Raw genomic sequence first — 15,538 nt, 5'->3', positions numbered from 1 at the left:
ATGCTTCTCGATCTCTGTTGATCCATCTACGAGTAATTGGGATAGAGCTTCTATCGATATCTTCTTCTTCTTCTGAATCTTGGAGTAAACACTCATCGATCCAATTATCTATGACTGTGTTATCTTGCCGTCTTCTTTTGCCATACAAAGCCTCATTAAACATATCATCAAAATTTATAGCCATATTTAGAAATGTAATTTTTAGTTCTCTTTCGAGGTGGGAAACAAGAGTTGAAGTGAAGTTGCAGAGTCATTGATAGTTGATATTTATAAGTGTGTCTGCAATAAGTACCGCAACGGCTAGTTAACGGCTAATTTTGCAACGGCTAGTTAACGGCTAGTTTTGCAACGGCTAGTTTTGCAATGGCTAGTTAACGGCTAGTTTTGGAACGGCTAGTTTTGCAACGGTCACTTTCATGAACAATAAGGGCACAATAACATTGACTAATTTAAAAACTTACATCAGAAATAAATAAAACAAACTATATCATAAACCAGTAATACGCAATAAAAATAAGAACATACTACATAACTCTACGAATACAAGAAACCATTAAGTAAACCACTTGGCGATTATTTTCTCACATGCAATCTCATGAAGAGCTCGTCGTTTTTCACTCATTGTAGACGTGTCAGCATTAAGTATTTGCATATCCAACTCCCTTTCCCTTTCCTTGGCCATCCTTTCCATTTCCCTTTCTTTTGCTTTTATCTCCATTTCTTTAATATACCTCTGAGTTTGTAATTCCTGTTCTTTCATTGCCGCTTGAATTTGTATCTCCTTCTCTTTGATTGCCATCATCTTTGCTCTATGTTCCTTCTCCTCTTCTCTTTCTTTTTCCCTTTCCATTAGTTCCTTTTCTCTAACATTCTTAATATCTTCCATGAGAGATAATTTTTTGACAACCGATGATTTTCTTTCGCTAAAATCTTTAGACATCTGTGCTTTTCCCTTACCTTTTCGCTTGCTCTTCTTTGATCCTTGTGGGCAAACGGGAGAGTCCACACCGGGTTCGTCAGCCAACGGTGTTTCTGGGTTTGATGAGGATGAGTATGCTCCAGTTGCACTAACCTTGGTTCTCTTTGAGCCGCCACTTTGTGTAGGTAGTTGGCTTCTTCATTTTGCTCCAACCGAAGCATGTTCCAATGCCTCTCAAAAGTAAATTTTTGACCATAATTTGTGGAATAAAGTTTATAAGCCAACTCCTTTATATCATCAGCGTTCGAACCACTCCTTATGTGCAGCAGCCTTGTTGATCTTATATCATCGTTTCTTACATGCAACTACCCCGTTGTCATGTCGGAGCAAAATTCTACACAATAGCTATGAATTCGACTCCAAAATGTTTCCTCCTTTTGATCGGTACCAACTATAGGGTCAGTTGAAACATTTAACCATGCACTGATCAGCATCTCATCCTCTTTCCAATGCGAGTGTTGAATACTATCTTGCCTCCGATCTTCAATATCATCATTGAGGTCGATAGCATCTAATCCATGAGGGTTGGCAAAATCTGAATATTGCGAATTTGGACTAGATTGTATAGGAGTCTGAGAGGATGGGTTAGAAGAGCCACCAACACCAGATGAGTTATGTCTTGATGCACTAAATTGAGTTGGAAACGGCAAGGAAGTTGGAGTAACATTTCCGATAGAAGGGTTAAATATGGATGAAAATGGTAAATGGGGTGTTTGTGAATTTTGATTTTGTGGTTGGAATATAGGAAATTGATTATTATAAGGAGTTTGAAAATTGAAATTAGAGAGATTTTGTGGATTTGGATTTTGAAATGTATTTGGTAGTATGAAGTTTTGATTTGGAACTTGAGAGTTTGAGGTTTGAGATTGTTGGGTATTTGGAATTTGAGGAAAGTTTTGTAAGTAATTGAAGAAAGAGTTGAGTTGGTTTGGATCCATTTTTTCGAACAAAAAATAATTAGTAGAACTTTGATTTCGTAAACTTGAAAGAAGATGAGGAAGAGTAGTAGAGAGTGTGAGAATAGAAGTGTATCTAAGTGGTATATATAGAGTAACAAAATATTAATTTATTAATAATAACGGTAACATAGTAACGACTAGTTTCTAACGGCTATTTTTACAATGGCTAGTTTTACAACGGCTAAATTATTATTTAATTATATAATATAATTATTTAATTAATTAATATTTTATATAATTATTTATTTTTTATTTTAATTGCCAAGTGGCAATTGTTTATTGGACAACAAGAGTCCCTATTTAGAGGGACTCTCTGTTCTCGATCCAAGAGAAGGACCTCTTTCTCATCTTACTCCAACGACTGATTCCCTTTTTCTCTGACACGCCACAGCAATAGGGACTCCAAAACATAACCATTAGAGTTGCTCTCAGTGTCCTCAACCCCTTCCCCCTTTTTTCTGTCTCTAGTTTCACATATAAAAAGATTTTTTTCTTTCTCTTTTCTTCTTTTCTTTTTTTTTTCATTCTTTTTACAAGTTACTCTTGTAACATCCTACCATACAGAGTCTTATGCTTAAGTCATAATTCAGAGATGGCAAGGTATTACGACCTCTAAAATAAAAATTTAGTACGTATAGTAGTATGAATGATTGATTATAACTAGGAGCCTTTGTAAAAAAAAGGGTAAACAAAAATCGCAACTCGAAAGCACAACACTCCGATCGATAACGTAACGAACAAGGATAACTAACGCGTGATTATATATATACAAAGGAGTGTCAAAAACAGGAATATCAAGACTCAAAATCCGGCTGCGAAGATAACCGGTCCGAGCATAGCAATATATACATATGATAAAGATAAGGAAAACCCCAAAGGAAACCCAAAGGGACACAAATACATAAAACCTATTCTCCAAAACCTCCCATAAGAGGAGTCATCATAGTTTGTATTATTTAATGGAGATAGAAGTATCTAAGTAAAACATATAAACCAAAACATAGCCCCGAGAACAAAGGATCTTCGCAAATATAGAAGTCTCCAGCATGCCTCAGCGGGAAACCTCGCGTCCTGCATCTGAAAATCACAAAATCCGCATGGGTGAGAACCAGAGGTCCCCAGCATGGTAACAGCTTCCACATATATAATACATAATAATGGAGGAAAGCCAAAGGCAATCCTAGAACTTCCTCCAGATAATATCAAAGCTTATAAACAAGCTAAACCATAAAGGGCATCTGACTAAAGATACCTCAGTCTAACTAATACTTCCCTTTCCAATTCCTTCAGACCTCCCAACCACCAGCAGGAGTATAATGTAGCAAACACAGTTATATCAAGCAAGGAATATGCAAATAGGAGCAGTTAAGGCATTTAGACAATTAGCAAGTAATATGCAGTCAAATAGGCAATCTCAAACAATTCATATAGTATGCATATGATGAATGACTGTCCCTAGTGGCTGATGATATCATCCTGTCGGTTATAGAGCCAACCCGACAAGTCCTAGCAGTTAACCATTGGACCCGACAAGTCCTGGCAGTTAACCATTGGACTGTCCCTCTGTCGTGTCTCCCCAACTTGAGTCATGCCCATTATAACTTGATCATATTCATGATCCATATCCATCACCCTCACTGGTGAATATTTATCCATCACCATCACTGGTGAATATTTTTGGGGGTGAGCTCGTTCGGGAATTTCACAATGCCCGGCCACCCTGACGACATAGGGTCAACAGAGCTTCAAGTCTCGACCTGGAGTATGTGGTGGCTAGCCACTGCTTTCTCCCAGGGAAACTCTCATCTCCGATAATGGAAGTGCAACTTTCACAATTCATTCAACAGCATATATATGCGTTTATAGATAGCCATAATCATGGCCCCGCTGTAACACGGCAATAATCCAGCCATCTGGCTCACGGTTAAATCCATAACCAGCCACCCGGCTCACGATTAAATCCATAACCAGCCGTTTCATCAACAATTACAGTCTTTCGGCCCATGGCATAACAAGCACTTCCACCACCATCCATCCGCATCTCACATAATCATGCTTGATCCTCATTGATCATTCATTTTCCCCTTGCTTCACTCGCAAGTTACCACATTCACTAGCCCTTCTTCTCATAGCTAGACATATCATAATGATTTAAGACATAAGTGGTGAGATCGGAGGCTTAGAAGTATGAAATTTGGCTTTTAAAACTCAAAAATCAACTTTGGGATGAAAACAGGTCCACGCGTACGCGCACTCCACGCGCATGCGTGGATGGCCTCAAAAACTCATCGACGCGTAAGCGTCATTCACGCTAACGCGTGGATTGAAAAATAGCCAAACGACGCGCACGCGTCAACCACGCGTACGCGTGGGTACTCTCGTGCCCCAGGCACAAAGCTGGCACAGTTTTCGCACAACTCTCTGGAAAATGGCTGGGCATTGGGTGCAGCACAATCGGCGCGCCCGCGCACATCACGCGCACGCGTGGATGGCGCTTTCTGGAAGATCGGCGCGTACGCGCGAGGGGTATTTCTGCTAAAACTTTTCTAAGTTAAAAGCTGCAGAATTCACAAATTCAAACCCCTATCTTCCAATGGACATAACTTCCTCATTTTAAATCATTTTTCATCCGTTCTTCGAACGGCATGCACATCCCGGATCCAATTTCATTTCTAAACAGATTTGGCACAAAACAGAGATTCGTAGTCCAAGTTATGTCCCGTCAAAGTATGCCCAAAAACCATATTTTTCATACAAAACCACAAAGTGCCATCTTCAAAACAAGTCATTTTCAACTCTTTTCAAAATCAATCAAACATGCCAATTTCATCCCTTTTCTTTGAAATCAATCAAAATATATCGAATTCAACATCAAGCCTCCTCAACTCACACATTGACACATTACCACAATTTATCAAAATCACTATCTCATCATTTTAACCCACTTTACCCAAGTGGCTCAAACTCAAATATATTGACATATCATATACTCTTCCTCATGCCAATTCTCAACAACACCAATTCCAATAAATCATCATTGTACACAATCAATGTCCTACTCACCATCAACATGGTTCAACCCACAATTCAACCATAACCAATCATCAAGCATATATCACAACATGCATATTTCTCATACATCATACCATCAAGGCATCATTAATCATCATCACATATATGACCACATCATATATCTCAATCATTCAACAACATCAACCATTCAATGCCTATCTTAGGGCCTCTAGCCTAAGTATTTCCTACCACATTACATATTAGATAGTTGGGTCCTATAACATCAAAGAGCCCAAAATCTCAACATTTTTGCTCATAAAACTCGAAAACAAGGCTGGAATTTCGAAGAGCAAAACGTGGCTTACCTCAAGATTAATTGTATGGGTTTTGTAGAGCTCTCCGCGGTGAACGCGTGGCCACAAACGGAGCGACAATCGGAGCTCTAGATCAAAGTTATGGTGGTTTGAAGATCAAGTGAGAGAAAGAACTTGAGAGAGTGTTCTTCCCTCCATGGCCTCCATTTTCAGCATGTGAGTGTGTTTAGTGAGGAGAGAGAATGCTGAAAATTAGGGTTTTGGTCTAGTTATGTTGGGCCAAGGGCCCACTTTGGATTCGATTGGCCCGGTTTGGCCCGTTCGGTCCAATCTTAGTCCGAATTCTATAAAATTGGTACCGAAATTCTTGTCTCAGTCTCCTCTATCACATTTAGCCATAAAAATCACATTTTGGGCTTTCAAGAATAAATTCTTCTCCTTCTCTTATTGTACTGATTTTCTTTTTATGGATATTTTGATTTTTGTGGTGCAGTTCTTATATGAGAGGAAGATATTTTGAAAAAAGCTAAATATTTATGTAATTTTTTGTAAATCTGAAAAGTGATAAAATCTATTTGAGTCGAAAAAAAATTTATCATACTGTATTGCAGGATATTGTATAAATTTAAAAATAAAAAATTTTTTATTTTATTTTTATTTTTATTTATTAAAATTATTTGTAATTAAATATTGCATTTTTTTAATTTATAGTTTAACATATAAAATATTTTATCTTCTGATTTAGATATAAATTTAATACTCTTGCTGTAATTTGTAGGTACCGTATGATATTTTTATAAACGAAAGTTATTCTTTAAAAAAAGAAAAAAAAAACTCATAGATCATCATCTTTGTATACACATGAATGATCATATATAGGACAAAATTGTTTGTTTTAAAGGATACATGTTTGGAAAAAGGGCAAATTTAATAAAGAAATAACAGAAGTTAACTAATAATAGTTAACATAAATTTTAGATATTTAATATTTAATTTTTAAATGTATAAAATTTTAATTAATTATTTATTAAGTATATTTTTGTTTGAAAAATTACATCAATCAATCACTTGAATTAATTACATCAGCTGTGTTAACGCCTTAATTAAAGATAATTTGTCAACTAATGTCATTGTTAAGACGTTGAAAATGAATTGGAATATAAAATTATTAACACCTTCGAGTTACATTCAGGCCAGGTCTGTTCCATTTTCGAGTCTAGAATGGTTAAAAGTATAATTTTTTAGTTCATGAACCATTTATAAATCATTTGTAAATTAAAAATTTTAAAAGTAATTATTTAAGCTTTTTTCCCCCCTACTTTTAATAAAACACTTAAGTTGCTACCTGTTGTTAGGGGGTAGCAATGGAATGAATAGGGGCGGGTTTTTTTTTTATCTGATCTCGTTCCGTCATATAATAATTCGCATAAAATTCGTTCTTCTTTTACCTATGGATAGTAAAAGGTTAAATCTTAACCTGTCTGTGCAGGTACCCGTCCTGCCCTTATCCGTTCCTATAATTATTAAAATCTAATAAATAAAATAAAATTTCAAAATTTATATAACTATCATCACATACATAACATAAATTAAAATAAAATTTTAAATATAATACAATATTATCAATCATTTTACTAATTATTTTATATATATTACACATATTATATATTAAAATTATATATTATATATATATCGGGACAGGTAGTACCTAAACCCGGCCCTGACCCATCTCGTACAAGAACTCGTCCTACCAAAAACCTGTCTCGATGTGGGACGGATAATTACCCGCTCCGCGTGAATAAGAGCGAGGTGGTTATCTACAGGTTTGAGTAGTGTTGCAATTCCTACCTGTTGTGAATGAATCGATCTTTAATGACAAAGACTCAAATTTTTAAGTATTTATTGAAATATATTATTAGTTCAGGATGGAGCTGATGCCACTAGCACCACCACGAGTCCCAAGACTTCTGGATAGAGCCGATGACGATGACGGTGACTTTATGTCAATGATTATATGTAGTATATTTGTATTTTTTGTTTTGATGATATTTTTTATTTTTGTTTTTCTATTGTGTTTGAATTTTGAATAATTCTATAAATTTAATTTCTATCTATTTAATTTCAATTTGAATAAAAACTCTTTTATATCATTTACTGCTTGCCAAATTTAATCGTATAACAGAAATTTAGTTAAAAATTCGATATATGTATATATGATTTACAAAACCCACATATTAGCCGTCGGTAAATTATGTTAAAGAAATAAAAAATATTTTTTAAAAATTAATTAATATTTTATTATTTTTTTATTGTTAGTATTATTGACTATTAAACCATCAGTATAAAAAAATATTTTCATGCGACGGTAATATTAAAATAATATTATCAATCATTTATAGCCATTGATAATATTGATCGAAATTTATTAATGGCAATTTTGTCGACGATCTTTGTCGTGGATAAAATTAATTATCAATTCTTTAGCCGTCATGTCGTCGATAAAATTAATTATCAATTCTTTAGCCGTCAATAAAATTTACATCACTTCTATATATATATATATACACGATTAAGTGGTTTCTATCTTAATTGTTATTGTCCTTTTAAAATTTTATTACTCTTGAGTGTGAAATTACATTAATATCTTTTAAAATATTATTTGTAGTAAGCCTTGATAACTGATGACTTCATTATGACAATACAAGATTTTGATTGCATATTGGAATTTTTAGGGGAGAAAAATATGATTTTATTCTATTTAACTCACAACAGGTCAGAATTAAAAACAAAATAGGTTGAACTACGAATAGAATTAGGTGTTAAACTTAGGATTAATTTTATCCGATTTACTTGAACTCTTGATATAATATAGTATATAATTAAAAATTATTATACATATATAATAAAATTGATAAACTTAATTTTTTTTGTAATTTTAATATAGTTTATATTAGAATTTGTTTTTTTTTTTAATATAGACTTAATTTTATATTTTTTATTTTATTAATATGTTTATAAAATATGAAATCACTAAATATTGTGTTTAGTTGAAAAAAATTGATTTATTTAGGTAGCATCAAGTGGAGAACTTAGGTAAGATTAAAGTTAAAAGATTCTCAAGTTACCAATAAAATAGAATTGAATTTTAGAAGAAATTTAAACCTGCAGATAGAGTTAAAATAATGTCTAAATTCTGTTCTATCCATTATCAGTACTAATCGCATGAGATTTTTATAAAAGAGTACATACTACAATTAAAAAAATAATAATAAAAAGATTAAATTTATATTTGCAAATTGTTAGATAACAACAACAACAACAACAACAACAAAACATTGTCCCACTAAGTGGGGTCGGCTACATGAATCAAACGACGACATTGTGCTCTATCATGTATCATGTTTACAGAGAGACTGTTTACGTGTAGATCTCGTTTGGCCACCTCTTGGATAGTCTTCTTAGGTCTTTCTCTGTCTTTCGCCCCTTATCCATCTTCTATCTCATCCACCCTCCTGACTGGATGCTCTATCGGTCTTCTTCTCACATGTCCAAACCACCTGAGACGCGATTCAACCATCTTTTTCACAATGGGTGCTACTCCAACTCTCTCCCTTATATCTTCGTTCCTTATTTTATCCAATCGCGTATGACCACTCATCTATCTCAACATCTTCATCTCTGTCACACTCAACTTATGTTCGCGCTCCCCTTTAGCCGTCTAACACTCCGTACCATAAAGCATAGCCGGTCTTATAACGGTGCGATAGAATTGACCTTTAAGTTTTAAAGGCAATTTTTTGTCGCATATAAAACCAGATGCACTCTGCCATTTTGACCAACCAGCTTGGATCCTATGATTTACATCCTGTTCAATCTCTCTAGTATCCTGTATGATGCATCCAAGATACTTAAAACTTTTAATTTTTTGTAGGATGTTTTCTCCAATCTTCACCTCTATATTAGGGTTTTTTCTTCTCAGACTGAACTTACATTCCATATATTCCGTCTTGCTACGGTTTATGCGCAAATCATACACTTCTAGAGCTTCTATCCATAACTCCAACTTCTTATTTAGGTCTTCCCTTGACTCTCTCATAAGGACAATATCATCGGCAAAAAGCATGCATCATGGCACAGGCTCTTGGATATGCTCTGTGAGTACTTCCAAGACTAATGTAAAAAGGTATGAATTTAAGGATGATCCCTGGTGTAATCCTATACCAATAGGAAATTCCTCTGTCACACCACCTTGAGTCTTCACAGTAGTTGTGACCCCATCATACATGTCTTTAATTGCACGAATATATGCGATCCTTACTCTCCTCTTTTCTAAAACCTTCCATAAGACCTCCCTTGGTACTCTATCATAAGCTTTTTCCAAATCAATAAACACCATATGTAGATCCCTTTTATTACTACGATACCTCTTCATCATCTTTCTTAATAGGTATATCGCTTCAGTGGTAGATCTGCCTGGCATAAATCTAAATTGGTTCTTGATGACTAGTGATATTGCCAATTGCTTGGGTTTGGATTTTCACGCTAAAAGAGGATTAACGTTGCAAGCATAGACCAAACTCAATAATCGGTCACCGATCAAATTGAAAATTCACAAGATGTGTCACAACTCAAAACCAATTTAAAACTGAGAGTATTTGGCTCCCGGGTCATTTTCCAAGGAATCACTTGAGGGCAATGAGTGTGCAATATCCGGTTATAGTAATCAAAGGGTTGTCAATGAAGAAATGAACATATAAAGTAATAAAAGAACATGTAAAATTGTAATGATTGAACTAATAAAGAAATTAAAGAACTGACTATGTAATATAAACAAGTAAAGTATAAAAGAGATTAACATAGCAATGTATGAAAGGTTAAAAGCATAAAAAGGGGTCTTGGCTTGGAGTGAGCTAAGGGTCATTTCCTTATTGGAACCACAACTATGACAATTATGATGGATTAGTCTCACTTGATCAACCCTCACATCGGAAGGTAAGTTAAATAAGCATAAGTGTTCTTAACCCACAAATCCTAAATTGCTTGCTAATTGCTTTAGCAACAAATTAGTGTTAGTGGGAACAAGAACAATTAACAATCCAAGAATTGACACTAAATGTTGGACATTCAAACTCTAGGAACCCAATTGCTCACTTTACCCAAGTCAAGAGACAAAAATTTAGCCTAAAATCATGTTTGACATTTTGTCAAACACTTGGTGGGCAAAAAGCTTAAACATAAGAAAAAAATAATAAAAGACTTGAAATTAAAAGCAACACTTGATCTCAATCAACAAGAATAACATAAGAAAGCATAGAACAAACATCAAACATCAAATTCATCAACAAGAAATTGAAATTGCAAAAGAGAAATAAAATTAAACTATAACTTGAAATAGAAGAAAGAGTAATGACAATGTAACTATAAAGAGTAATAACAAGAGAATACTTACAATGAGATTAGAAAAATCTAAGATAAAAAATGGAAATGGAACTTGAATGTAAAACCCTAATAGAAACTCTAGTAGAGATTATGAAAAACTTAGAGAAAACTAAAACTAAAAACCTTCTACCACTACTTCTAAACTATACTAATGATATGCTATGTTATGTCCTTCATTCCCATCCCAATATGAGCTAAAAGACTTCAAAAATGGGCCTCCAAAGCCCTCAAATTGCGAGTCATGTGCCTTTTTAATGAAGTCATGCGTAGACACTTGTGCGGAAGCATAGGCATGTGCGTCCGCACACTTTGCGAAAATCTCATTCTGTGCGTACGCACAAGTACCTGTGCGCACGCACACTAGGCGATACTGGGCTGGATGCGCTCGAAATGATCCACGCGCTCTACTTGGGCTCCTGTGCGTACGCACAAGAGGCTTTGCGCATACACACGTCTCTGAACTCATCTCCTTTGATTCTTCATGTTTCCTCCACTTTGCATGCTCTTCTTCCATTTTCTCCAAACCATTCCCACCTTATACACCTGGAATCACTCACAAACAAGATCAAGACATCGAATGGAAGGCAAATAGAATAAAATATATCAAATTAGGCACAAAAGAGCATGTTTTTATAATCAAGCACAATTTAGGAGGAAAGTTCAAAAGCATGCTATTCAAGGGAATAAGTGCAAGTTTATGTGGTGAAATCCATTCAATTCTAACAAAAAATCATCATCAAATATGGATTCATCAGTTCTCTATTACTTGTGTCTCTTTTCTCAACCTCCGTTCTATCACCATTTCTCATAACTTCATGGTATGACTTATAAGTTTGATCCCTTTATAGTTTCCGCAACTTTGTATATCCCCCTTATTCTTGTAGATAGGTACCAAGGTGCTCTTTCTCCACTCATCGGACATCTTCTTTGACCTTAAAATCTCATTAAAAAGCTTAGTTAACCAGTTGATGCATTTTTCTCCAAGACCCTTCCAAACCTCAATCGGACATCTCCTCCTATGAAAATCTTATCTCCCAAAGGTATGTCTTAAACCAAACTCTCTAGATCCTCTCAAAACCTTATCTTATGTTGTTCATCCGAACCCACTTGCGGTGCATAGGCGCTAATCACATGGAAATCACTTCTCTCCACTACAAGTTTGATAGAGATGATCCGACCTTCCACCCTCTTGACATCCACTACGTCCTTCTTCCACTGCTTATCCACAATTATTCCAACCACATTCCTATTCTTCACCTTTCCTGTATACCAAAGTTTGAAACCAGAAGTATCCAACTCCCTAGCCTTCGCACCAATCCATTTTGTTTCTTGTAGGCACATAATGTTAATCTTCCTCCTTGTCATGGTGTCCACCATCTCCATGGACTTTCCTGTTAGAGTGCCTATGTTCCATGTCCCAAATCTCAACTTCCTGTCGCTCCAATATTTACCTTTTACTTTGTGAACTAGTTTATTTACCCTCCTCCATTTACGAAAACGCGAGAACCATTTAAAAAAAAGTTAGATATTTATTTAAAAAAATACTATTTTATTTTTATTAATTTTTTAAAATATACACTCCTTTTTATTTTCTTGATTTCTTCACACACAAAAAATATTTTTATCATATAATTATTTTTATAAAATATAATATAATGAATAATAGGACGGGCATATTAGAGAGAGTGATAATAATATTAATTAATAATTTTATGAATAATATTATATATATTTTATATAATTATTTAATTAAATCCGTTTCTTATAATAATAACCACTTTGTGATAGAAATAAAACATAATTAGTTTTTAATATGAGTAATGTTAGGGACTAGCAATTTTACTATTTTATAACCATCAATTGATCTTTTAATAATTAAGTGCTGGCTAGAAAACACAAAAATTGTTGGCTATAGACTTTTCCTTTTAATATATACATATTGGTGATCCCAATATACCCTGAAAACTTGGCGGCAAAATCCAAAGTCGCTTAATTAGTTTCAGTGTTATAGATATATGGTTCTCAATGTTCAGCAATTGTCACGGGCACTCACATTTTCTCTCCTTTTATTTACAAACATTTACACTGTGCCCAGGTCTCTCGTATCTCTTTCTCAGACAATGTTATTTAATGGTTTACGCTTATGTCACGGGCTTCTTTGGGGCACCGTCCACTATCTACCATTCTTTATAATTTTGGAAAACTTTTAAAAGTATACCGAAATTATGGTGTTCTAGAGCGGTGGGATGAGTAGAGGAATAGGGCGATGAGGAGTCAAAGAGAAGAGATGGACTATAATTGGGCCGGGAAGGGATAGACGGGAAGGGACATCTCCCTTTGAGGTGGTGATTGAAACCTCTCTCTCTCTCTCTCTCTCTCTCTCTCTCTCTCTCTCTCTCTCTCTCTCTCAAATGTTATGAGTACATTATGTATTTGGCTAGGAATTTCAAGACAAGGACAGTGTCTTGATTCTTGGAATGTTGCTTTCTTTTTTTAAGAAAATTGGAAATTAGGAGTTCCCTACTTCCCTGAATTATTCTAGCTAGGTATCAAAACTATTTTTATTTGGCGTATCAGAACCATTTTCTCTTCGTATAATTAAATACTAATTTTTTTAAAAAAAATGGCAATTGATATATTAAGAGAAAATACATATATTACATATATTGTTAAACTTAATCAAATATATTCGCTCAAACATATTAAATAATCTAATAATTCATAATACATATTATAAAGGTTTCTTCATTTAATAAGTAACTACACACACATATATATCGCACATTTTTTATACATATAAAACTAATCGAAGGGTAAAAATTTAATATTGTTATTATTATTTTTACAAAAACACTTTTGACGGAGTGCAATTTTTTAAAAATCTTTTTCTGATAAAAAATATTTTAGATAATGAAAAAGCATCTTTTTAATATTATTTAGAGATAGTTTGAATTAATTTTTTCAAGAATTACTTAATTTTTTAATTTTTTATATAAAAAAGGTTATTTTACAATTGAAAAGATTTTTAAATATTAAAAAGTTTTTCTATTTTCTAAAAACAATATATTACTGACTTTTAGAAAAAATAAATAATTTATTTTTTTATAAAAGTATCATATTCTTGTTAAAATATATTTAACATTTAATAAAATCACTTTAATTTAAAAAAAATCCACACAAACATTTATCCGAAAAAAAAAAGACTTTTTCCTAAATAAAAAGGCTTTTTGAAAAATGTAAAAAGCATTTTTTATTCTCTCCTTTTCTTATAGAAAAGCATGTCACAAGAGGCAAAAAGTAATAACATACACCTATATTATTATAAATCAATCATCTTTTTCAATAAATCTGCATCTCACCATTTTTACTTTACTTCTATTATAAAATAAAAAAAATGACTAACTTATTCTATTGTTCTAATTTAAAATTTTGTTTGTTTTATACAACCCTTCTTTGGGCCTCTCAAGTGGATTTAGCATTTATTAGTTATATCTTATTTTTTTATAATTTTTATTTTGAAATATTATATTTTTATTTTAAATATCTTATTTTATTTTATTTTGGTCTTTTGATTAAAATTATTTTTTTCAAAAATTATTTTTTTATTATAATTTTCTTTTAAATAGTAGCAAAAATCGAAATTATAATAGTTATAACTATAGTGGTAGTGATTTATTGAGTGTAAACAGCAAAAAAATAAGAGAAAGAAAAATAGAATAATAAAATATAATGAAATAAATATTTAAAACAAAATTAAAATGTTTTAAATTCTAAAGACAAAATTAAAATTTAACCAAATATTTAAAAATTAAAAGAATATTTTATTCCATAAAAAGTACCTAGAATCACTATTCTTTCTTACTTATTTTCTTTTTTCTTTATTTGGGTACAAATTCCTTGAATGACTTTAGAAGCAAGGCGCACCAAGTGTATGTGCGCCTATTATCTATATAAAAGTAGGTCCTTAAACTCTTCAGTCCACTTTTCCTATGTCCCCTCACCTTCAACAGCCAACAATGATATTCAAAGCACAATAATAATACTACTACTCTTCCACTCAAGACTTGAAAACCCTTCTTTGTTATATCATATCTTTCTCAGTGCAAAAACTTTTTTCTTCCTTTTAATTTTTCCCCCCTCACCCTCTTTATTCCTAACTTTCACCACTCCTATAATATAGTCAACACTTTCTTACCTGTTTCATACTTAGCTTTCATCATCTTATTCCTCATACCATTATACCATTCCCGGCATTTAATTTTACATACCCAAAAGAAAAGTGAAAAAGAGAGAGAGAGAGAATAGAATAACGTAACGTATCTAATCTTCTTTATAATTATACATTCCCTTCCCATCCTATTATATATTCTCTGTGCTATATATACAAACACATTCCTTGTAACACTTTTTTTATTGTTTATTGTTATAATAATAATAATAATAATAAGAATCATGGGATTCTCTGAGAAGCCACCACAAATAACAGAAGGAGGAGGAGGGGTAGACTCAGATAACAATAACAGAAAATGGGTCATCGCCGGAACGTCTTTGAGAGCGCCATTGAAGCCAATTTACACCGTGATTCCGGTGGATCAGAAAGCTAAACAACAAGAAGAACAACAAGAAGAAGAGTTTTCAACTTCAACAACTCCAACGGGAAAAGAAGCAAGGGTTCCAACAACTTTGAAGTGTCCACCGGCTCCGAGGAAGCCAAAATCTTCTCTCAAGTGCAACTACCACGGCGCCGGCGGTGGAGCTAGGGAGTTCTTCACTCCGCCGGACTTAGAAACTGTCTTCATTCGCCATGTTGTTGAAAGGGCTAATTGATTGATTTC

At 33.4% G+C, this 15,538-nt stretch overlaps 2 protein-coding genes across 2 annotated transcripts; one reads left to right on the top strand and one right to left on the bottom strand.

The window, feature by feature from the left end:
* Positions 1-553: 553 nt before the first annotated feature.
* LOC127747602 (uncharacterized) lies at positions 554-2,355 on the bottom strand. Its single transcript, XM_052261665.1, has 3 exons — positions 2,276-2,355; positions 1,289-1,606; positions 554-1,115 (listed from the first exon to the last, which is right to left on the bottom strand). The coding sequence occupies exons 1-3, from the start codon at positions 2,353-2,355 to the stop codon at positions 554-556; spliced, it is 960 nt and encodes a 319-aa protein (XP_052117625.1).
* A 12,785-nt stretch (positions 2,356-15,140) lies between these two features.
* LOC107488761 (cyclin-dependent protein kinase inhibitor SMR6-like) lies at positions 15,141-15,532 on the top strand. The gene has a single exon (XM_016109521.3). It carries the CDS (start codon positions 15,156-15,158, stop codon positions 15,528-15,530), a length of 375 nt encoding a protein of 124 aa, XP_015965007.1. The 5' UTR covers positions 15,141-15,155; the 3' UTR covers positions 15,531-15,532.
* Positions 15,533-15,538: the final 6 nt, after the last annotated feature.

The sequence above is a fragment of the Arachis duranensis genome, chromosome 5 (genome assembly GCF_000817695.3).
Source record: "Arachis duranensis cultivar V14167 chromosome 5, aradu.V14167.gnm2.J7QH, whole genome shotgun sequence".
Taxonomy (NCBI): Eukaryota; Viridiplantae; Streptophyta; class Magnoliopsida; order Fabales; family Fabaceae; genus Arachis; species Arachis duranensis.
This window is presented reverse-complemented; position numbering and strand designations above follow the sequence as displayed.